This window comes from Heliconius melpomene, chromosome 21 (genome assembly GCF_056956725.1).
Source record: "Heliconius melpomene rosina isolate 202511_hmr_F chromosome 21, ASM5695672v1, whole genome shotgun sequence".
NCBI classification, from domain to species: Eukaryota; Metazoa; Arthropoda; class Insecta; order Lepidoptera; family Nymphalidae; genus Heliconius; species Heliconius melpomene.
Window position 1 is genome coordinate 7,518,452 of NC_140409.1, and position 25,723 is coordinate 7,544,174.

At 33.0% G+C, this 25,723-nt stretch overlaps 1 protein-coding gene across 2 annotated transcripts in view; it reads left to right on the top strand.

The window, feature by feature from the left end:
* Positions 1–25,723, top strand: part of Eip78C (Ecdysone-induced protein 78C) — a 53,830-nt gene that overhangs the window by 4,128 nt on the left and 23,979 nt on the right. The window contains exon 2 of one of the 2 annotated variants that reach the window (XM_085205894.1): positions 235–278. In XM_085205894.1, coding sequence (XP_085062020.1) covers positions 235–278 — 44 coding nt within the window. Of the gene's footprint in view, positions 1–234; positions 279–10,940; positions 11,416–25,723 lie in introns of those variants that run through there. The other variant, XM_085205895.1, reaches the window with a different exon arrangement.

A 25,723-nucleotide genomic window follows, 5' to 3' on the forward strand; every position in this document is an offset into this window, starting at 1 on the left:
GCATGATGCGACGCTTAATACTTATAGGTACTTATGTATTTATCTTAGCATGCCTTTACGAATACGATTGTTTTTTTAACGAAGATTTGAATACAAAAATTATTTCTTATTCTTTTTAAACTTTTTCCACTAAAAACATTATGAAAATACTTAGAATAAAAATATTAACTTATTATCTTATATTTATGGCATTCACAATAAAGTGTTTTAACACGCTTTTACTATTTATTACAGGTTTAGAGAAGACCCAGAGTCTCCGCAGTCCGGAAGCTCAACTGGTAAGTTATAAATAAATAATATTCATTTTAGCTAATTTACCTAATACTCAATACTCATCTAATAAATTTTATTACTTTTCCACTTTTTTGGATTATTCATACTTGCATACATTTATTTGCATATTTTCACCTAATTGTGTTGTATTTACTGCCTAATTTTGTCGGAAATCGTTCATAAACTACAATTTAAATCCGTTCTGAAAATCCAGCCAGCCATCAGCGTACGCAAACAGACACTAAAAAAGGAAAGATTAAGGATACTATTTTTTAATTATTAAAACTATACTATATATAGAATTGTAGTATAGGGATTTAACAAGTGTTATTTAATTAATATTTTTTTAAAAGTAATTAAAGGATAGGTCTTTCCAATTTATTTTATCAGCCAAGTCGACGGCCAAGCATTTTCTTATTTATTGTGATATTGAATTTGGGTCTTATTTTTAAATGTAGATATATATTTATGAGTAGAATTCTAGGAAGTAAAAGCTAGCTTAATAATAAAAACTAAAACGTAAAAATAAATAAATAAAATCATTTATATAGCCATAGTCCTATTTGATATAATTATGTATGTTTAAATTTTAAATGATAGAAAATAAAAAATCGCACGCGTGTGATTTTACAATAATCTATATATATAAAATCGAAAGGTTACTCACTCATCACGAAATCTCAGAAACTACAAGTGCTAGGAATCTGAAATTTTGCATAGGAGTTACTTATAGGACGTAGGTGCTCGCTAAGACGGGAATTTGCAATATTCGACTTCTGAGTCTCAAATTTTGCATAGACGTCACTAGGACGTAGTCATGGAGACAGAAATTAATAATAACATAGTTCACGCGGGTGAAACCGCGAGCGGGCCGCTAGTATAATATATGTACGAGTTCATTCACCACTATAAAAGAAAAACTAGCCGACTCCTGTTAAGGTACGCTGAGCTTTATAGAAATATAAAGTACCTGGTATAATAATGAACCTAACGAAATAAATTGTTCTTTAATATTTTTAATTCAATATTATTTGGGATGTGACGATGCACAGCATCTGTGAGAGGGCGCTGTATACTTCCCTTTGATTATCCAATGATTTTCACTTCCGGTTGCTGTCTTCGACCAATCAGCGATCGCCGGAAGTCACGTGGTCTCAGGTGGTAGGGCGCCGGAACGTATAATAGGCGACACTACGCTTCTTACCTCATAGCGTCGTTATTTCCCATCAGAGTAACATCGTTTAAAAGTGAAAGTGCTGTGGTAAGTGTAGTGTTGGAGGTGGAATTTCTTCACATCGTGAACCGGATTTCTATGTCGGGCCTACTCCTGGAAAGGCCTCCAGCAAAGATGTTCATCCTCATCAAGAGAATTTGCTTTTGTGAAATTCAAAGGTAACAAAATGGACAACGGGTGAGTCATTTGAATCTCTTGTTTAACAAGTATCTACATGCATGTAATACTGTTCTATTGCTTGGTATTATATATACCAATACTGTAGTGGATTCTGAGCTTACCGAACACGGCTGTGTTATAACCTACAATAAGGTTAGGTATGTCTCAGATTTTCAGCAGTTATGGCCCAATTTTATTCAACTAACGGGCATTGCAAAAAGCAAGAGGACTCATCGCTTGTTTAACGCTCTCGGCATAATGTCATGCGATGTAAACGGAGTTTACTAAATAAATCGGTTTTCACCGAGTTTACTTAGTTGTATTATCCATTAATATACTACCTTCGTTTAAATACGATAAATTCGTTAGGAGCGTATCCTGAGCGAGTTATCAAATATATAAAAAATTCTGTTCTCCTCATATATATCAGGGAAGCGGATTATTTAATAGTTGCCAGTTGTCAAAACCAGATGGCGTTGCCTGTCACTCTGACGTGACACCGATCGATGACAATCAGAAATGGGATCGGAACAAGCTCCGGTCCCAACCACCTTATTCTGCGACAGTCTGTCTATTTTTAGATAAATCTTTTTTATTTATTTGTAATAGGATAATTACTAACGTTGAAATGTTATAATCGCTGGGAGCGTATCCTAAGCGAGTTAACGAATAATAATGGATAAATCTGCGTGGGAGTTTCTTTTGGCTTCTTTTGACAATTGCAGGCGAATACTCGGAAGAATTAGACACAAGGATTCGAAGACAATTTCAAAGCCTCCTGGCAGGAAAAGTGTTTCAAACACGGAATATCGGAGGTTCATTTTCTCAATCCTGGAGGAGTGAGGATAAAAGAATTGTGGATTTGCTGCTTATTCATGGTTACTGCCATCGCTGTGAACGTCATAACATTTAGCAATGGGCTCCATAGTATTTAGCAATCACGGGATCTTCTGTATGGCCTCTTCGGCAAAAGTTCTAGCCAGTCGCCTTATCTTAGTTGCCTTAAGAGGGACTCGGGCTATTACTTGACATAAGGTATGTCCAACTATTTAAAGTGCATTTATCCGTACATTAGAATTTAAAAAAGCTCGGTACTATTTTAATGCTCTCAATTGTACGGGAGGGGGGCAGTTATAAGGAGGCTGCCTCTGAGCGTATCGGAGGCAGTGGCTGATGGTTTGGGCTCCGTAGGCCCTTCCCGGTTTAATCGCGGGAATGCATCTAGCCATTTACCTCCATGCCACCAATAATCCTTTTCCAAGATTATTTGAAGCAGTTAGACCTTCGTCAACCGTACATGCATCAAAAATTGAGAAGCATGCGTTGAGTATGAAACTCTAGCACGTTTAATTATACATTAGCAATTGTCAAGTATCAGTGCATACCGGATATCGGAAGTATGGAGTGAGAACCCGCCGACGGGTAACACAAGCCCAGAACTTAGTACAAGGTGTTGCATGATTGTTAATAATTTTATTTAAATGTAACCGTATCTTCCTGTATACATGGTGTTAAGAAATACGGAGGCTGCCTATGGGTATATCGGAAACGGGTGTAGATGGTTTGGGGGCTCTGAAAACTCTTTTCGACTTAATAATGAGCATTCTCCATATCGTCTCTGGCTTTATCCAATAAGAATTTTCAAGTGGTTCGAGAAAGCAAGGATAGAAAATAGTTCGACTCACGTTCTACAACTGATAAAGCAAACCAATAGGATATGGATGGTTGAGTAATGGATAAAAAGAAGCAATGTGTCAAAACTAAATTAAAAAACTAAAATAGCGGGTTCAAGTATTATAAAAAGTCGCCAAAAGTTTCTTTGGGCTAATTTGGCATTACCCTCGTGCAAGTGAGTGCACATCCCCGCGAGTGCCGCGGCAAAAGTATTTTATAGCTGACGTACTATATAATAGATACCGTACATCCCTGTGGTGCATTCGAGTAGCCATCAGAATTGAAGCTGATGTAGTGGGAGAAATCTATAATCCATCTAGAAGAAAAGAATCCAGCTAGAAAATGCGACGGCGACTGATGTTAGTATTTGGAAAAAGAAGTAAAATTTGCATCTAGCAAGAGTAAGAAGCAGGAGAAGGAGGAAAAGAAGGCAGCTAAATAATTCAGAAGGCAAATCAAGACCAAATTAAAGTCGCCAGTTGAGCGGCTTATTACTGAAGTTGTTAGATATGACAGAATATGATATGCGAGAATTACAGACGACAACCTTTTATTACTAAGTTGTTGGATACGACAAAGTATGATACACAATAATATTGCAAAAAGACTATCAAGAAGTTGCATTCGTTTTTTGTAACTTTGGTTCCAAAGCTGAGGAAAGCTAATGAAAATAATCGTCTTCATGGGACATGAGGGCTGTGTAAAGGTAGTTACATATATACCTTGACGATATCCACGTGCGTAACGTAGATATTCCGCCGCATATTGCCATAAGTTTTGCATAAACTGAACCTGGCTAGCGAGGTATACACGTAGTCACAACTCCAATATGGCGGAGAGCATGTTGGATGTCTACGACATCATTAAGTCCGGGGAAGTCGGACGTTTAAATTGAGTGCATCTGTATTTAAATCGTATATTTTGACACTGTGAAGTTGCTCCTAAAAGCGAATTTCAGAGAGTGAACTATTGTAGTTCTAAAATACAGCTAAGAAGCGATAATTGAAATATTATAAAATTGATACCTTTATATGTGAATGTATAGTAGTATCAATTACTTATAACTTTATTACACTTCGAAGAATGATATAATCATTAGTCGGCCTGAATTTTGTTGAAAAACTAATGAGCTCATAAACTCACATTTTCTAACGCATCGTATATCAAGTACAGTTTGCTTCAAAACCGTACCTAAGTAGCAGATAGGACATTCATATCATGAATTGTCGGTCTGGTTGTGGATCGGGTAAGCATTCACTGATGCTTTTGTGAAGTTGTAATACTCAAAGTATGTGATAATGAAATCAAGTCTTAAATTTTACAAATGCGTTCAAAGGTTTGACCAGTATAAGAATATATTATTGGGCTAAGTACATAATATTTTATAGAGCATTCTATTAAATACTCTAGTGTTATAAATATGTTGTACTAATGGCATCAATTACAAGGTAAAAATTAACTTGACTAACTACTTCATCATCATCATCATCATCATCAGCCTGTCCTCGTCCACTGCTGGACGTGGGCCTCTCCAATGGCGCGCCGCTGGGCTCTATCTTCGGCTCTCTGCATCCGGCCGTTGCCGCCACCTTGCGGACATCGTCACCCCATCTAGCGGGAAGACGGTCTTTAATTACGCTTGCCAAGGCGTGATGTCCACTCTAGAACGCGTCTACTTACTATAAATTTATTATAGTTGTTAAAAAAGGAAGTATGGAGTTGGTTGCCGGTTCTATCTACGACCCGCTGTCTGAGCCGGAGATGGTTTCCAATAGACCGGACCACATTTTCATTGTCATTTCGATCCTGCTCGTACTTCTAACATCATATCTCGTTTAGAAATATTTTGGTGAAACAGGTGACCTGTCGAAAATTACGCTCTAGAGACGGTGGTGTCATCCTAAGAAAAATGTTTTTCTAGGTTCTACATTAAGAAACTAGCTAGACCACCGGAAACAGGCTACAAAAGGTAACAATTTTGTTGTGTAACTTAGAGGTGAGGCTACGCAAGGGCTTCATGAATAATAATGAATACTTATATAAACAGGTTATTAAATTATTATCAAAAGAAGTGAGCACGTCTAGCTTTATTATTTAGACGGTTATGCGAGCTTCCTTTCCTACTCATGCTTATCAGCGAGTTGCGGATCATCTTTTAAAATTTGTTTGTATGCAAATTATAAGTAAATCTAATAATTGAAGTTAGATTATTTTGGCTCAGCTTCCGGCAGAGCGATTATTAATTGAATTAAAAAATTAAGCAATTAACAATTTGTTTATAAATAAAACAATGTTACTCATGTTTTTTGTGGTTTTACAGATCAATTTATCTGAATGTATCAGAATCAGTTTATACAATCATTCTGATTTAGATCACATAGCGTCGTGCGTGGTCACCAGGAGTTATAAACACGTCTCTCACAGATGCTGTGCATCGTCACATCCCAAATAATAGTACAAGTTTTACATAACAATAAAACTTGTATTATTGTGGAGAGACGATGCACAGCATCATTTTAAGGCTCCTGGTGAGAATCTGCTATGAGGTAAGAAGCGTAGTGTCGCCTATTATACGTTCCGGCGCCCTACCACCTGAGACCACGTGACTTCCGGCGATCGCTGATTGGTCGAAGACAGCAACCGGAAGTGAAAATCATTGGATAATCAAAGGGAAGTATACAGCGCCCTCTCACAGATGCTGTGCATCGTCTCTCCACAATAATACAAGTTTTATTGTTATGTAAAACTTGTACTATTATTAACATTAAAATATACTTGCTTATATATTCCCATTCAGTTCCAATTTTAGAGAAAAACAATAAACAATTTAAAAACCTAGTGTCACGAGGGTGCGACTGAAAATGCGACGGTTGTGGCTTCAATTCCCACTCGGGGAAATGAAATATTTAATATTTTCATTTCTTCGCTCTGGAGACGAGAAAGGTGCGGCGTTGAGTTTCGCCTGTCAATGGCCTCAAGAACGGAGGAAAGTGGGAAAGGAAGGTATCTTAATGGGGAAGGTGTGACTTTATACTAGGTTTCCGGATTCCTTTTGCAGCGTGGCAAAAATTTTTTTATATTAAAATATTATTTTCTACAATGTAGTTTCTGTTTGAGTTTTTGCATATGATTAGGTATAGTTTTGAAGTCGGTTTAACTATTTGGAAATAGATATTTTTTTACTTTTATTTTAAAATTAGCGGCCCGCCCGCGGCTTCGCCTGTTTGAACTACATGATTATTCATTTAATAAACAGAATTGACTGACAACTATAATGACTTCTAATTTGTTTTTTTTTCTACATTATCGCAATTTCTACAGGGATTTTTGATTGTTTTGAATTAAAAAATACGACCAATGTTGAAATTTTTAATAATAAGAAGAATTTTTAATGTTAAATATATATATATATTTACCAACAATTTCAATCCTTTTTCCGCATAGTAGGGGTATGCGTAGGGTTTGATCGATTTTATTTACCGTGAAACGATCTGTCCCTTATATTAGACATAAGAGAGAAATTAAAATATTAAATATTTCAGTCCCCTCAGTGGGAATTGAACCCGCAACCATCGCGTTTGCAATCGCACGCTTGTGCTCCTGCACCACGACGACCTCTCATTAGAATGTGTTAATGCAAATTAATATTTAAAAAATACTTAAAAATACTGTAATACATAATAGTATAAATGGAAAAATAATATGATTCGAACTCGAACTACTTACTACTCGACCTACTAGTAGTTCACAGCACAACAGGATACTATATTGAAATTTTTGCCCAGTTTTATCCGAGAGTGTACAATCTATTAAGGTGACAAAAAACAGCACTCCACTTTTTTTCTTAGGAAGAGAAGACCTAGTGTCTGTAAATAATGGTAAAGTTCACAAGTAAGTATCGAAGTAAGATATTTGTGACATTATACGTAGTTTATCGGCTATAAACGATCATTTCTCCAATGTAACATTAGTGCTGACTTGTCCTTTTTGAAATAAATAAAATAAATATAAATATATGTCACGATTTTTTAAATTTTATATACCTACATATTATAAAATTAAAGAAATTTCATGATTTATTTAAAAAAAAAAACATTTACCTTAATAACCGTCGTATGTAAAGTAATTGTTACTTATAAAAATATTTCCCGACGAAAGTGCCAAAGCGAGCCACCTCCAGTACTAATTTTGAGTTTAATCTTTGTTATCAGGAGATCTTATGAGACAGCCGAGCCTATCCACTAATGGCACAACTTTGCAAAACCTTCAATCGCACACTACAAACAATTTTTAACTTAAATTGAAAGCGTTATAATTCATTTTCAATTGGCATTTGTTCGCAACACGTTTGATTAGATGCTAACACTCATTCCAATAAGACAATAGATTGTGTGTCCTATGTGAACGGGACAAGGTGTTTTTTTGAATGTGTGCTGTTTTCTAACAGCAATGCCGGGTTCGCTGACCTGAGCAAAGGTTTCCTTCCTGCGCAAACGCCTGGTGCACTTTACATGACACATCTACAGGTAGGCCCGCACGGTCTCTCATTAGATTCTGGTACATTTTAGTATTTATTAATTAATAGAAAGAAAGTGATTGTATTGGAATTAATTTTAATGATTTAATTTTGTTTTTATTAAAGATTTTTATAAAATTAGGACAAGTATTGACTGTTGCTTATAGATCCAAATTAAATTTTAATTATCTATAATGAACTGTTAGGACATTTTTTTCAATTTTACAATCTATTTTACGTAATGTAAAGTCAAAAAATTCTTAAAACTCTGTCAAAGAATTATTAAACAAAAAAAAAAAAAAATGTTAATTATGATTGAATTGTAAACAAATGTTAAAAAAAATATTGAATTCAATAAAATTTTAATGATTGTTGTAAATAGAATGAATCTATTAAAGCAAATATATATACAGATTTGTCTGTGTCCTCATTGAAGGATTTATATTATATAATATAACTTAATTAACAAATATTTATATGTTTCAGATATTATTTACAACTTGCCGTCGTGGCGTAGCGGCACAAGGGTGTGACTGTAACGCGACGGTTGTGGGTTCGATCCCCACTAGAGGAAGTGAAATATTTATTTACGTTTATATTTCCATTTCTTCGCTCTGGTGTCTAGGCAAAACGCGGCGTTGAGTTCTGCCACTCAACACGCAATGCCTCCAAAATTCGACAGAAAGTGGAGAACGGAGTATCTAAACACTAAATTCCCTCTGGCTACCCTGCTGTGTGCGGGATACAGCGTGAAGCTGATTTGATTTAATTTATTTTTTTTAATTTACAACTTATTTTGGTACTAACATACAAATATGAGTATAGCGCGTCGCCCGCTAATTGAGGATATAATCCTTCCTGAGCCGGTTTTCAGACATCATCTTATGTAATTATATTATGCATTTAAATATTGAAGAGTCATCGTATTACTTTTTTTACAATTCCCAGTTACTTCGTGATACTCGTTTAGGTCTTAAAATAATGTTTATTTTAAAATATTATTTATTTATTCTAGACCTTGTTACAAAACTTTTAGCTTCCATAAACAAAACCTATATAGCTTACTCTTGTGATATATATTTTGCTTAATTGTAGATTCCGCCATTATTGATTTAAATAAAAAAAATTCAGACCTCTCCTGATCGTTTTATTAATACGTGTAATAAAATTAACTTAATAACGTTGTAAAGTTATTAAAATATTTAAGCGTAAAGTGTATTTAAAAGTGTAAAGTTAATTTAAGCTAGAAGGTATGGCTAATTGTTTACTTTATAAATAAATAAAAAATAAAATTGAAATAAAATTGTATAGGTCTCATTAATTGAGATTAAGTTAGAACTTTCACACAATTATATGGTGTTATTAAATGGCGATGGTTATATGAAAATAACGTGAAGAATAAAAGTTAAAATAAAAGCATACGCATTTATTGAAAAGAAAAACTTTATATTTCGGTGCGCCTGCGCCGCTCCCGCGTCATCGACACCAACTCTTATAAGAATTACAAATTGTAGCTTGAAATTCAATAAGTGTTTTGAAGGTTTCACCCCGACGTCAGCAATAAACATACACCGTTACAATCAAGTTATTTACTTATATATACATAGACATGATTACAAAGCTTACACTGATTTAATTATTATCTACTTTCAATTGAACATTAAGGGTCATTGTTAGAGATGTTGTTATATATAATACCTACTCTCCTCTTATTCTTCTTCCTCCTGGCATTAATCCCGGCTATTGTCAAGGTCTGCTTTCCTACTCAACCCACTCCACTTTGCACGGTCTTTTGCGTACATATAATACCTACTCTGCATACTCCCAATGCGGAAAAGTTAAATTAAATTAATTGAAAATTTAGATTAACTTTAATTAAATTAATTAACGATACTTAAATTGTATTTGTGTATTTTTTATTCAAGAGAATTTAGATGCTGAATTTTAAATAACGAAGCTAATATACTTTTTGCACTTTTACCAAAAAAAAGGCAAGGCAAGGCTTGGTTTTCTAACTGTAGATGTGTACTGGTTCTTGGTAAATAATGCAATTTCACAATCAATATTCTTATTATTCTTATTTGAATGTAGTAGTACTATTTACGTTCACGCATCGCGCTCTCTAAGAATATCTCAATACTAGTGGACCCGGACGCGGCTACGCCTGCTTGAACTATAAGAATATTTTCGCGTCGGTCATACTCATACTGTGCCGCCCGAAGTCTAGGTCATTTCGAATCTGTGACATCTCCTTAATTATTTATTAGTATGTTATACAGTAAACTATAATTTTAATCTAGATAAAATGCTAAAAGTGACTATTATAAAATTTTTTCATAAGGATGAATATCAAAATGTCGCGGTAACGGTTGCGTAGCGACGCGACGGTTGTTATTATCATGGCAGAATAAATTGCATGTCAAGTTAGAAAGTACTTTAAAATATATTAGTATATATATATATATATAGCCTATAGCACTTCTGAAGAATGCAGCTTTCATACAAAACAAAAACAATCTAAATCGGACCAGTAGATCCAGAGATTTTAGCGTTCAAACAAACAAACAAACAAACAAACAAACTCTTCCGCTTTATTATATTAGTATAGATAATGCGGGCTTTATTTCAACGTGTTAAAAACGGAAAGACGAAGAAGTTTTTTTTCTAATTTCATTAGTTAATTAAAAAAAAAAGAAAAAAATATATAACGAGATGTTAGCATCTGCAATTTCTGGCAAATACATTTTATATTTTCAATAACAAACATAAATAAAAAGAATATAAACTTCATCTTACCTAATTATATATAACTAGTGGGCCGATAGAGCCTATTCTGAGATTAGCGATTACAAACGCACAGACAAACAGACAATAATTTCAAAAATCAATATTTTGGGTTCTATTACGTTAATAAACGTTTCCGATAACATTTTTTCTAAATATCTTCCAATATTTATTTTATTTTTTAATAATTCCAATTCCGAGGGTCGGTGTGTGTAACACCGACCCTCTTACGAATTTATTATAAATATAGATATAGATAATAATTATCAAAAACAATTCTTGGGTGAAATCATCTACCAGATGGATTCCAAGCTCTAAAAGGAGAATCGGCAGACCAAAACGGAGATGGCGGGACGAGCTGGACCATTATAGGCCTGACTGGTGCTCAATAGCCCTAAATAGACCGGAATGGAAGAAGTGGAGAGAGGCCTTTGCCCAACAATGGGATGGTGTAGGCTAGGGAAAAAAAAAATCAATTATACTATAATAAACATTAATAATAAAACAAAAGCTTCTTTCTATACAAACACTTCGCAATGGCAACCATCAAGTTGAGCACAATATTATAAGTAAAAAAGTCGGAAGCAACGCGTGGGCAACCGAGTGGAGCTTAGCTGCCGGCGGCCAGTGCGCGTTGTATCGCTGTTCGGTGCGGTTGTGCGACATGCTTCGAATATGGACGTGTACAGCCTGTCCGCTTCGTGCGTACGCGCACCACCCCTGAGCATCGACGAGTTCTCGATATACTTCGATAAGGAACATCAGCTTAAGCAAGGTGTGTTGTGCTTTTCTTGTATTGATGTGCTCAGTGATTTTTGGATATGTTCTCATGTTTGTTTTATTATTAAATGTTGTTTTTTTTTTTTGTTTTGTTTTGTTTTTAGGACGCAATGTTGTTTGTTATAAGTATTATGTTATTAGTTATATAAAATTATAGTTAATTATGCAAGCTTTGAATTGTTATTTATTAGTTTATTACGCTCTGTTTGTTAATAAGTTGTGTTAATAATAGTTATATTTTTCTGTAATAAGTAATGAGGTAAAGCATTATTGCTATACGCATTATATTTTTTTTGGAATAACTTATGTATGGACGCTTGATGTTGTTATAGAAAAGTTTTCTATTTCAAGCAGAACGAAAGTAAGTAAGCATACGATAGAAACTATACAACTATATTTTCATCAAAAAAGCGTAATATCGAAGAATATTTTTAAATGAAAGTAAATTTGTAAATAACGATGTAGCTTAGTAATATTGGTCTCTTCTAACCCCTGAACTCTCATAGTTAACTGAGTTCAATGGTCATGCTGTGCATCATCTGTGGCTTCCGGTGCAGCACTGTTACTAGTCATTAAGCTTACGTCGACCAAAAAACAATAAGAATTTTAATTTGGTGTTTTTATTATTAAATTAACAACTTAAAGCTATAACGATAGCTACTTCGTATATATACATAAACTAGCGGCCCGCTCGCGGTTTTACCCGCGTGAACTATGTTATTATTAATTTCTGTCTCCATGGCTACGTCCTAGTGACGTCTATGCAAAATTTGAGACTCCTAGCATTTGTAGTAATGAAGTTTCATACAAACTTTCGACCCCATAAACAATCCCTTAGAAGTCGAATATTGCAAATTCCCGTCTTAGGGAGCACCTACGTCCTATAAATAACTCCTATGCAAAATTTGAGATTTCTAGCACATGTAGTTTCTGAGATTTCGTGATGAGGGAGTGACCTTTCGATTTTACATATATAGATGTATTCATATCTAGAATTTAAAAGCACGTAAGGAGTGTAAGAAAGTATCGTTAGAATTTTAAAACCACATAAAAAGGCCAATGTCAGTTTAATATACAGTTAGGTCATCAAGTGTCCCCACAAGTCCAGTTTCGTAAATTTACATGTCTCCGAAAGCAATGTCCAAATGTCCATCCGTTTTACCAAAACCTCACGGAATTTCTAATACTTTGCGCTCTGAGAATTGATTATTTATGTATTTCTGTTTCCGCATTCGTACTGGGATAAAGAAGCGTGCTCTATACATATTCTATTGTGGATTGTCACCATCGAAAATATTATTCTTATCGGGTATTAGCAAATGAATTATATTAATGTGAACGCATTTATTGTATAAATATTGTCTATGAACAAACTACTAACTTTATGTTTAATTTTAATATATTTAAATTTCTTGCTTAAAATTAAATTAGGTTGTTTCGTATTTTTCCAGATGACTAATGATAAATTAGTGAAAACTCATTCTGTTTCCTACATTTTGTTCACTTACAACCATTTAAGATACTACTTGTACCATATGAAAATAAAAATTCCATGAGAGTATTTTTCGGACTCCACAACCTTTGCGTTTAGTCCCAGCAGAGCTACGTTGGCGGTCAAAAGCACAAAAACACCCCGCAAACAGGAGGGTAGGCAGAGGGAACCTAGTGTTAAGACATGCACACGTTCCCCACTTTCTGCCGTAGTCTGGAGCGAAGAAATGAAAGTACTAAATATTTCGTTTCGTGGAGTGCAGTGCATGTGCACCTTACATTTGAAGTAATTAAAAGTTATTTTTTCATTTTACATATGATAAAAAAATCAACTAAATTGAATATACAGTTCTGTAGTTTTGTTTGATGCACGTAGCATTCAGATGCCCTGATTAAAAGAAACATGCCTCATGCTGGTTTCCGTTCCAATCCTTTTGTTTGTTTTTGCTCTGTATTTTCCCTTAATTACGAAGAAATCTTAAAAGATGAAAAGTATGAACTTAACAATAATCCACGTCGCAAGAATAAAGTTTTAGAAAAAGACAAAATTTTTAGCGAGAATTTTTTTTAGCGATTTTTAGCTTCATTTCTATCTCTTGTATGAAAAGATAAACATAGACAAAATCTAATTCTTGTTAAAATGGAAAATAGGATTTTGTAATTACTTATTATAAGAAATATATATAAACAATTATATTACTATCCAAAAGTAATTTTTTTGGGCGATTCTAACTTCAGATGGCTTTTTTATTTCTTATAAATGTTAGATATTCATTGGGATATGACTTATTTAATTAAATGTAATATAATATGTAATACAAGATGACAAAAGCTTTGATTTAGGCGTGGTTTGCGTAAATGCATTTTTTGGAGTCAAATAAAGAGGGTAATTAAGTTTTATCTCACCTTCCCTTTTGTTATTTATTGCGATATTTTTTTATATTCACGAATTTTTACTAGTATACTGCTAGAGTGAGAGCGAATCCCAGAGCACGTTTGTCTTGAAGTCGGGAAAACGAAAATAGTTAAGAATAGAATAGCAGAGAATTAATACAAACATTAAGCTCTGGGGATCGATACAATATTACTATATTTAATATAGGATGTATCAAAATAGAAAAATTACTTTAAATATAAACAAAACGCCAAAATTGGGCGGAAAAATAAAAATATATAACTAAACAAACTCATTGACCCGTTCGAGAGTGAATCCGTGATACGAGGCTGGACCTAGGTTCAATAACCGCGTTATGCAAGCCCCACGATAAGACTCGCTGTAAGCTAACTTTCACATTAACTTAGGTTAGGGACTAGTTTGTCATTATTGTATCTAAAGGATTTATATATTGGAATTATAAATTTAATATTATTTTGAATCGTTACTTTAGAAGTAGCACGAGTATTTTAACAAATATCATTCCATCAGTTATAATTGATATCGCTATCTTCTTAATTGCAAATAAAGATCACATTACGAATAAAATTTCATATTATTTTGTAACAAGAATAATAATATAAAAACTAATTTTTAAAAAACATTGTAAAGCTCGGTGTTGAAGCTCGCGAAACCCGTAATGTTTTGAATTCAGGTGGAAGAATGATAACAGAGTCACTGCAAACTAGGTAAGGTGAAAAAAGGACTTTTATTAGTATAATATTATAATTTATGTAAATGGAAAATCTTCAAACACGACCTCTGGAAAACGGCGTGACGCTAAAGAAAAACAGAAATATAAACATTTACTAAAAAAACAAACCCCAAATAATTTGAGGACGTCCCTCCTTGTAATATAGTAGTATAACATGTATAATTTCTATTAACGCAATAAAGCAATCGACTAGCAGTAAAATATTAAAACTATCACTTCCAAGCCATGAAATTTATTAATAGTTTCGGCCTTTATCCCGATATATCCCATGGGTAGCTAAATATAGCTGTTCTGACCTACGCCATATAATATACCTCTACATGCATTTTGTTTTGACATTGTGATATGTGCACATTGTAGCTTAAGATCGACATAGCCAGAGTTATAAAATATTCGTACTGGAATTTCTATTCTTCGAGACAAACATAAATAACTTATAAGGTACAAAATGCCTGTAAAATGCTTTCAATAATTCAGACGTGTTGAAATTGGAAATTGATTTATTTCTTTCGCTCATTTATTAATATTATCTATATATATAAAAGGACTTGTCCTCACTGACTGAGGTAAGACGCGCGCACAGCCGTAACCGCTGTGCGTAGAAACATGAAAGTTGGATAGATGTTTACTTTCGTAATCTGGACATCCACTAAGAAGGGATTTTGAAAAATTTTTACCCTAAAGGGGTGAAATAGGGGTTGAAAGTTTGTATGGAAAAAAAATTAAATCTTCACCGATTTTTATAAAATTTGAAATTTAGATTTTTAAAAGTATTTAATTGAACACGTGTTTCGTCGTTTTCTAGCATTCTCCCCCTAAGGGTGCAAATAAGGGGTTGAAAGTTTGTATAGATTTTTTTTTTAAATCGACACCAATTTTTATAAAATTTGAAATTCATACTCTTAAAAGTATTTAATTGAACACATGTTTCATGGTTTTCTAGAATTCTTCCCCTAAGGGTGCAAATAAGGGGTTAAAAGTTTGTATGGAAAAATCTTTAAATCGCCACCGATTTTTATAAAATTTTAAATTTAGACTCTTAAAAATATTTCATTGAATACATGTTTCGTGGTTTCTTAGAATTCACCCCTAATTACGCAAGCGAAGCTGCGCGCGTCCGCTAGTGTAATATATTTTTGGTTAAACATTTGAGATTTATAAAAAAAATCCGTTAATAAAAAAATCCAAATTTAAATACACGTTACATAGACTAGTCGTAGAAGATAAATCTCTTCCTTACTTCGAATACTAAATAATCGCTGTCTTTACATGGACATGAGAAAATCCATTAGGATAGGAAAATCAATTGACATTTATTAATAGAACCCAAAAACAATGATTTTTATTTGCCCGTTTGTCTGTGCGTTGGTGCAAGCTATGCACCACTTTTTTTATGGAGATTTCATGTCCTATAAATAACTCGGATGCAAAATTTCAGATTCCTAGCACATGTAGTTTCTGAGATTTCGTGATGAGTGAGTGTCCTTTCGATTTTATATATATAGATAGATAATGAATTTGTGGCCCTCGTGGCGCAGGGGGGACAAGTGTGAAACTGTAACGTGACAGTTGTGGGTTCGATCCCTGTTCGGGGAATGAATTATTATTTATTCATATTTTTATTTCTTGCATACCACCAAAGCAAAAAGCTTGGCGTTGGGTTCCGCAATACAACACGCAATGCCTCAAAAAATTCGGAAAATTCGGAATAAAGTGAGGAACGGGATAGAGCGTGAAGCTAATTTTTTTATAAATATATATATATATATATATATATATATATATATATATATATATATATATATATATATATATATATATATATTAATAATCTCACATCTTGATTTCTATCGCAATAAATGCAATATATTGGATATATTACATTTTCGCACAGTATAAAGGCCTTTGGAGAAATGGAATTTTATTGTGCCGATGCACTTTAAAAAGGGTAATAAGGGATTTCTGACGCGATTTTTCGCGCATATTGAAGCTTATTAAAATATCTAAGTCACCTAGGTATGTCCCATACGTTTATAACAAATAAATACTATGTTATATAATAAAAGTAACAATATTATTTCACTTAAACTATTTAAATTTTTGTTATAAAAATATTATTTCGACTTCGACTTAATTTGTCTGTCTCAAATTAAGCATAGAAAACGTTTTTTGATTGCTAATGTAACGCATTATATATATGATAATGTAAGCATTTTTCTAGATTAGTCCAGTAAAATATTTATTTTATAACTTTATTTAGAATTAGAATAGAGAGAGGTGGCATAGAATTCGGCAAAGAAAACCCAGTTCTAGGGTGCTATACTTTACCCCAAATTCAAGACATGGGCTTGCACAAATTGCGTAATCTTACCAGATTGTACGGAAAAATGTTGACTTGCATTTTATTACATACTAGTGGACCCGGACGCGGCTACGCCTGCCTGAACTATAAGAATATTTATTAAATATTATATAATACTAGCGGACCCGGACGCGGCTACGCCTGCTTCAACTATAAGAATATTTATTAAATATATTCATGAAATTATTTTCATTTTTCAATAGAATTAGTAAGAACATATAAGCTTAAATAATCCAAAAGAATAATAAGTAGAGATATATTATTAGAAAAAAATATCTGAGTTATTGAAATAAACCAACAAAATGATTAAAAGTAACTAAAGGGTAGGTATTCTTAATAATAGAAAAAGTACATAAAGTTTTCCGTGCGTGCGTACATATATATCGACTTTATGAAATAACTAAACATTTCTCTCTATTAAATAGGATAATTTTAGCGAGCACTATCAAATAAAATAAGAAGAGAACCAAAGTGCAGTTTAAATTAATTATAAACAGAAAATAATTACATAAAAATTAACAATAGTTCGAAAATGTATGAAAATTTATAAAACCGTCAACGTCATCTGCCCGTTCGCGTAGGTCATACTGTGTCGCCCGTAGGCTAGGTCATTTCGAATCAGTGACATCTCCTTAATTATTTATTAGAATGTTATACAGTAAACTATAATTTTAATTCATCTAGATAAAATGCTAAAAGTGACTATTGTATTTATTTTCATAAGGATGAATATCAAAATGTCGAAGTACGGTTGCGTAGCGACGCGATGGTTGTTATTAACATGGCAGAATAAATTGCATGTCAAATTAAAAAGTACTTTAAAATATATTAGTTTATATGTGTAATGTAATGTTATATAGCCTATAGCACTTCTGAAGAATGCAGCTTTCATACAAAACAAAAACAATGAAAATTGGACCAGTAGATCCAGAGATCTTAGCGTTCAAACAAACAAACAAACAAACAAACAAACAAACAAACAAACAAACAAACAAACAAACAAACAAACTCTTCCGCTTTATTATATTAGTATAGATATTTATTTTTATAAGGATGAATATAAAAATATAAGTTCATTTTGGGTGACGTTTTCTTAAAACAACAAAGAAACTTTGCAAACCGGTGCTTAGCAACGACGGTTGTTATTAATATGGCAGAATAAATTGCATGTCAAATTAGAAATTATTTTAATTTATTAGTACATATGTGTAATGTAATATTATATAACCTATAGCACTTCTGAAGAATGCAGCTTTCATACAAAACAAAAACATAGTAAATCGGCCCAGTAGATCCAGAGATCTTAGCGTTCAAACAAACAAACAAACAAACTATTCCGCTTTATTATATTAGTATATATTTTTAGCTTAATATATCTTGTACATAGCGGGATAGGCGGAGGGAATCATGAAACATAGTATTTAGACACTTTCATTCTCCACTTTTCTCCGAATATTGAAGGCATTGTATCTTGAATGACGGAATTCAACGGAAAAGCGGAGCTTTTCTCGTTACCAGAGCGAAGAAATGAAAGTATTAATTATTTTATTTCCTCGATATGGAATCGAACATAGAACCTGTTACGTTTACATTCACAGGCTTGTGCTGGCCTTAAAATTTAATTAATCGTATTGCAAACGTAAGTAAAAAGAAAAAGAATAGTTACTTCTTTGTCCATTGCTTATATTTTACTTATCTATACTAATATAATAAAGCGGAAGAGTTTGTTTGTTTGTTTGTTTGTTTGTTTGTTTGAACGCTAAAATCTCTGGATCTACTAGATCGATTTACTTTGTTTTTGTTTTGTATGAAAGCTGCATTCTTCAGAAGTGATATAGGCTATATAATATTACATTACATATATATACTAATAAATTAAAATACTTTCTAATTTGACATGCAATTTATTCTGCCATGTTAAAAACAACAGTCGTCGCTACGCGACCGCATTCGTTGCCGCGTCATTTTGATATTCATCCTTATGAAAATAAATATAATAGTCACTTTTAGCATTTCATCTAGATTGAAATTATATTTCTATAGAAATTATATTCTTATATTTCAAGCAGGCGTAGCCGCGTCCGGGTCCGCTAGTATATAATAAACTACATGTAACAAACGTGTCAAGTGATATGTATTATTCATTAAGATATTAATTTAAACGTGAATATCTCTTCTCGTCGAACGGTAAGCCTCGGCGGTGGTTTCGTATCTAATAACTAACTTAATTAATACTAATAATATTAGCTGTAATATTTAATACTCGGTAGCAGACTTTGGTAATAAAGCTCTGCGAGCTTTTAACGAGTATTGTGTAGATAAGAAAGTTTATTTTTATTTAGAATATGTCTAATTATTTTTTTGTTTAAAATATGTCTAATTATTTTTTTGTTTAAAATATGTCTAATTAGCAGACGCGCGTTTCGCCTGATTATTTGGACCCTTAGGGGTGAATTCTAATAAAAGCTGAAACACGTGTTCAATGAAATATTCTTAAGAGTCTCAATTTCAAATTTTATAAAAATCAGTGGTGATACAAAGATTTTTCCTTACAAACTTACCCCTTCTTTACACTCCTAGGGGATGAATTAAAATAAACTACAAAACATGTTTTCAATGAAATATTTTGAAGAGTCTAAGTTTCGATTTTTATAAATATCTGTGGTGATTTAAAGATTTTTCCATACTAACTTTCAACCCCTTAATTGCACCCTTAAGGGGTGAATTAAAATGAACCACGAAACAAGTATTCAATGAAATATTTTTAAGAGTCTAAGTTTCAAATTTTATAAAAATCGGTGGCGATTTAAAGATTTTTCCATACTAACTTTCAACCCCTTATTTGCACCCTTAGGGGATGAATTAAAATGAACTATGAAACATGTATTCAATGAAATACTTTCAACCCCTGTTTCACCCCTTTAGGGCTAACATTTTTCAAAATCCCTTCTTAGTGGATGTCCAGATTATGAAAGTAAACATCTGTCCAAATGTTACGTTTCTACCATCAGCGGCTACCGCCGTGCGTGCGTCTTGCCTCAGTCAGTGAGGACAAGTCCTTTTATATATATATGTTAGATTATGCCACACACCGAGTTTTCTCATACTAGTGGCGTCGTATCTATAAGAACTATAACATCACCTGCTTTCCCAGTTAACCTAAATCAGAGCGGGCAAACTCTTATACTGAAAGCAAGCAGGACATCAGGTATGGGTTTCCTGAAATAAGTTTCCATTTTCTAATTATAATACAAAATTAATCAGCTTTACGCTGTATCCCACACACAGCAGGGTAGGCAGAGGGAACCTCACGAGGGGAGGAGGGGTCCCCACTTTCTGCCAAATTCTGGACGCATTACGTGTTGAGTGGCAGAACTCAACGCCGCGCTTTGTCTCGACACCAGAGCGAAGAAATGGAAATATAAACGTAAATAAATATTTCACTTTCTCGAGTGAAGCTGATTTATTGATTTATTTATTTATTATGTTAGGTAACTGTGGTTCCGTGTTAGTGCTAGTTTATACCTAGCATTGCCTACGTTGTTTTACCAATAATTGAGTTGACCGGTAAACTAAGTTTCAACCGTAGCGCACTAAGTCAATTTTACAAACTAAGTCTATTTTAACGTGATGGACGACAAATTGATTTTATAATATTATTTCAATAACAAATAATATTGTTTTGATTATATTTTTCATGGAAAAAGGAAAGGAAAATATTTAGAAACGTGTAAGACATTCAGGTTCAAGTTCTGCTACTTTAGATTTTTTTTTGTTAGCATATGAATAATATAAAAAAATATATGGACATTTTTTAATATAGTTGTTGAGTACTTTAGACTACATTTAAAAATATATTTGAACTAATTGATTTTTTTAGTAACAATAATAAAAAAGGCAAATTTCTAAAAGTTATAGAAAATTTAAAATTTCTTATAAATGCATATTTTAATTAGGCATATTTAAGTAGTAACATATTTTATAGCAAATTCAATTATCTTAACAAGTTCACTTAAACTTCGCATCTCGTAGAAGTGGTTTTAGTTTTAGTTGTCGGTGTCCTAGTTAACCGATAAAGGTGTCAGATTTCCGTCCTTTATAATTTAATAAAATACTTTAATATGTAATGGCATTTTTGAGATTGTTATTACCTTATTTAAAAACAATAGTCTTAACATTGTAAACTTTACTTTTTCTAAAAGTTATTCTTCGTTACTTTTACATTTAAACTACGCTTAATAAGACTATAACAATAGCAATACGTTTATAATTACGGCTTAGAATTAAGAAGTTAAGAATTGAAGATATGCAAGAAGTAAAAAATTTATTTATATGTAATTGATATAATGTTATTCTGTTACACGTGTTCCTCCCACTTCGCGCGAGACCGACAATGAAAAGTACTCATTACGTTTAGCACTTGTCGTCCATTAGCGATTTAAATGAATGTTAAGGGGTAAGCTTTTCAATGTTTTCACACATGATACTCAATCTTTATTTAAAACGACGGACGCGGCTTCGCCTGCTTGAACTATAATAATATTCATTAAATATATTTATGAATTTATTTTCAATTTTCAATAGAATTAGTAAGAAAATATAAGCCTAAATAAGGGTAACGAAAGAACTAATAAGATTTATTATTAGAAAAAATATCTGAGTAATTGTAATTAAAAAAAAAAAGAAGTAAAAGTAACGTAAGGAAATTCTTAATATAAGAAAAAGTACCTAAAAAATCCGTGCGTGTGTAGGTACATAGATCCCTACTCTAACTAAACATTATTCTATTTTAAATGGGATAATTTTTCGCGAACAATATCAAATAAACTCCCAAATGTTTAAAATTACGATATATTAAGTATATAACATCGGTGGAGATAACTGAAGATAAATATATAATAGAGATATATTAACAAATAAAATGATGTATTATCTACAACAATTGCTAACGAGCATTACTACCTATTTTATTAAAATAAGAATAACACTAAAAAACAGAAACAAAATCAACAAATGGGCAAAACAGGTGGCAGAATGGTACCCAAGAGAGGGTAAGAGGAAAAGAGGAAAACCTGATGAGATGGGTGGATGAGGAAAACCCACGACATGAACATGTGGAAGGCTTTGGGGGAGGCCTATGCTAAGGCAAAACAATCTTTACCGGTGTCAATATAAACTGTATTATGATTATTTAGATTGTTAATAAAGGCTTTATTATTATTAACACTACAAAAAAGTACTATTTGGTAGCGAATGGCTCGCTTTCAGCGGATCGGTTATTACATAAGATATATTATCAGATACTCATTGATCGCGCGGCACTTTCTAATGACTAACACAAAAACATTCTCTTATTTCCGTGCAGGCATTATAAAACTGCATTTTTAATTTACTTTTTAAATCTTTTATTACATTTAACTCAAAACTTCGAGTCCATGACAAAGGAGCACTAGACTTACTATAACCAACTTGATCCTTGAACCTCCTCGTTGATGTACTACATATACCTAAATTGCATATGTGCATGGACGTAGCAATATGTGTGGGGGGGAGGGCAAGCGGTCTGAAAATTTAAAAAAATACATAACATAACCTATAAACCCCTACCCCCAAAAATATATCTCAAAATATGCACATGCATATGTGCAATATTAAATTATAAACTAAATAACTAGGAAAAAGTAAAATTGACGTGAGTTTTTTGATATAAAAAAACATTTTCACTGCTACTATTTTTTACGTAAAAGACAACAGAAATATTGATTAAATAGGCTCCCCGTAAAATTATAATAGATTAGAACATCTCACAGTATCAATTAATATTGTATGAAATAATATTTTAATTTAAAAAGTCCGAGGCTGCACGCATTTTGTAAATGACAAATTTCAAACGTCCTGTGGGCCTCATGCAGGCGAGGCCGCCGCGCCGTGGCGCAGCGGCATAAGGGTGTGAATGCGAAGGTTGTAGGTTCCATCCCCAGTCGAGGAAGTGAATGAAACGGAAGTATCTTAACACTACGTTCCCTCTGCCCACCTTGCTGTGTGCGGGAGATATCGTGAAGCCGCTCACCACTTTCCGCCGAATTATAAACGGAACCTTAGTTTACCTTACCACCAGAGCGAAGGAATGAAAAATATTAAACATTTAATTTCCTTAAGTGGGAATCGATCCCACAACCTGGCAAACGCGTCCCGACCGGCCTCAAATAACTGGACTATTAGAGAAGATTTCAAAGTAATATAAAGGTAACGTAAAACAAACTCCAATGCAAGTCTTTGACGCAACACACCCGAAAGGCCAGTGTTATTTCCTATCTGCATTGCTATGCTGCGAGCGTGGAAGCTGCCTGTGATACTTACAAAGCTCTCTCGATAGCTTGGAATGACATCATAATATACATACGTTCCCTTGTTTCTAGTGAGAATTGAAGTGTGACTGTGTTCTTTAAGATTACTAAATCGTATCGCATTGTGAGGCCAGTTGTGGCGGGGCAGGTTGTAGATTCGATTCCCACTAGAGGAAATTAAATATTTAATATTTTCATTTTATTCGTTAATTTCGAGGTAAAGCGCGGCGATGAGTTTCGCCACTTGTATTCATTAAAAAGCTATATTTTTGTGTATTAGTTTTTCATACTGCAACTGTAATTATTCACATAGTCGTAGGTATTTGTATTTAGTGCACAAGACTAGCTATCTGAAAAATTAATGCATTATAAATCGTCTATACAGAATATACGAAAAACATAATACTTGATATTGTTGTCATTGACATGAGTGGTTTAAAAATTATATTACTGCAATAACACGTATTAAATAAAAGAAAAATATTAAAAAGAAATCTTTTTTATGTGTTGTGAAAACATGTTAAACGAAACGATTTAAGTTACATAAGAAATATAATATACGTAAGCTAAAGCTGAGTAGGATTAGTTAACTTTAATTTATCTTAATTTTTTTTGAATTGGTAAAAACTTCAAAATATATATATAAGATACTAAAGTACATCAAGAAAGAGGAGAGGAATGCTCGAGTAACTCTGGGCATTTTACTTTTATATACCGAGCTTAGTATTAGATAGTAAAAGGTACATTGCGTTGTTTTGCAGTGCCCGAAGATATTTCTTTAGAACCGCACATTCGATGTAAACGATTATAGAAGCTAAGCGATGTTTTAGAGGGAGAAAGATGACTTAGACAGTAAACTGAGGCGCGTGCGAGCGAGACGCAGGAACAGTTAGTGCAGGTTCAACGATCGACTCACGCGCAGTTTGTTGAACTGCAATCATTGCTTTGGAAAACTGTTAGGGTTGTCACCAATTATAATATAATTCTAACATAACCTCCTTATTATTTTAAAACAACATAGTTACAACACATAGAAGATACGTATACTGTCTAATTAATTTCTATATTTTTTAATATATTTGATATTTACCTATAATTCTAATCCCTTGCATGTACAAAAACAATAGTATATTTTCTTCGCAAGAACAATCAGCCAGATGGCTGTATGTTTCTATTTACCTGACCCAATTGATCGTCAATTAATATCCGATGCTGCGTCTCGATTGTGACCTCGTTCTTCTCTTTATGATTGATGACGCGTAAATAGCGCCAATAATATTTTCTTTGCCTGACTTATTGTGTTAGAACCGTATTTTTAGTGTAGAGATTCACATATATAAATACAATAAGAATTTAATTTTGAATTGTTTAAATTTGTATATAATTACTATATATGTAATTGTATTAAGAAGCTGAGATATTTAGATAATTAAGTATGATATTTTTTGACATCTAGATTTATATACAATTATAATTTAAATATTATATTAAATAATTATTTTAAAAATATATATATGTATATTATCAAATACAACCCTGGTCAGCAATCTCCGGGACCGTGCGCGGGTCTCTCTCACGCAGGCATTTAGAGCAGGATAGAGCATTCGCGGAAGAAAGTGCCTTACGTAACCCGTTATCGATCGCTATACTTGCGATTGCGCAGGCCCACGTGGACGTGCGCATTTATTATTATTATTATATTTGAATTATAAAATCTTCATATTCATTTTACCTTTAAATTATCACAGTGATTATATGGATTATCTATATATATAAAATCGAAAGGTCACTCACTCATCACGAAATCTCAGAAACTACAAGTGCTAGGAATCTCAAATTTTGCATAGGAGTTACTTATAGGACGTAGGTGCTCGCTAAGACGGGAATTTGCAATATTACTGCTATTGCTTATAAGGGGTTGTTTTTGGGGTTGAAAGTTTGTATGAAACTTCGTTACTACAAATGCTAGGAGTGTCAAATTTTGCATAGACGTCACTAGGACGTAGTCATGGAGACAGAAATTAATAATAACATAGTTCACGCGGGTGAAACCGAGAGCGAGCCGCTAGTATTAATATAAATTAGTTTGTTAATTGTTACTTTATAATTTGTAATTAATCTGTAGATAAGGACTTATCCTTGCAATATTTCTGACTATATACTCTGCTTTGATAGTCACTCGGGAAAGTCCCTGTATTTAAATTATTTTCATTTTCTCGATTTAGTAAAAGGAAGCGTACCGGTGGGTTACTGTCCTATACGCGATCATGTATTCTATGTAGATATTAGGTGAAGAATAGAAGTTTTTCTCTGCCTATCTAATTTTATGCATATTCTTATGCATTAAAAAGCAATAGCATAATTTAAAAATATATTTATTAGGAAATATAAAAAAATATTGTAATATTCATACTTTCAATAGATAAATCAATCTCTTAAGATTTATTTTCTTAA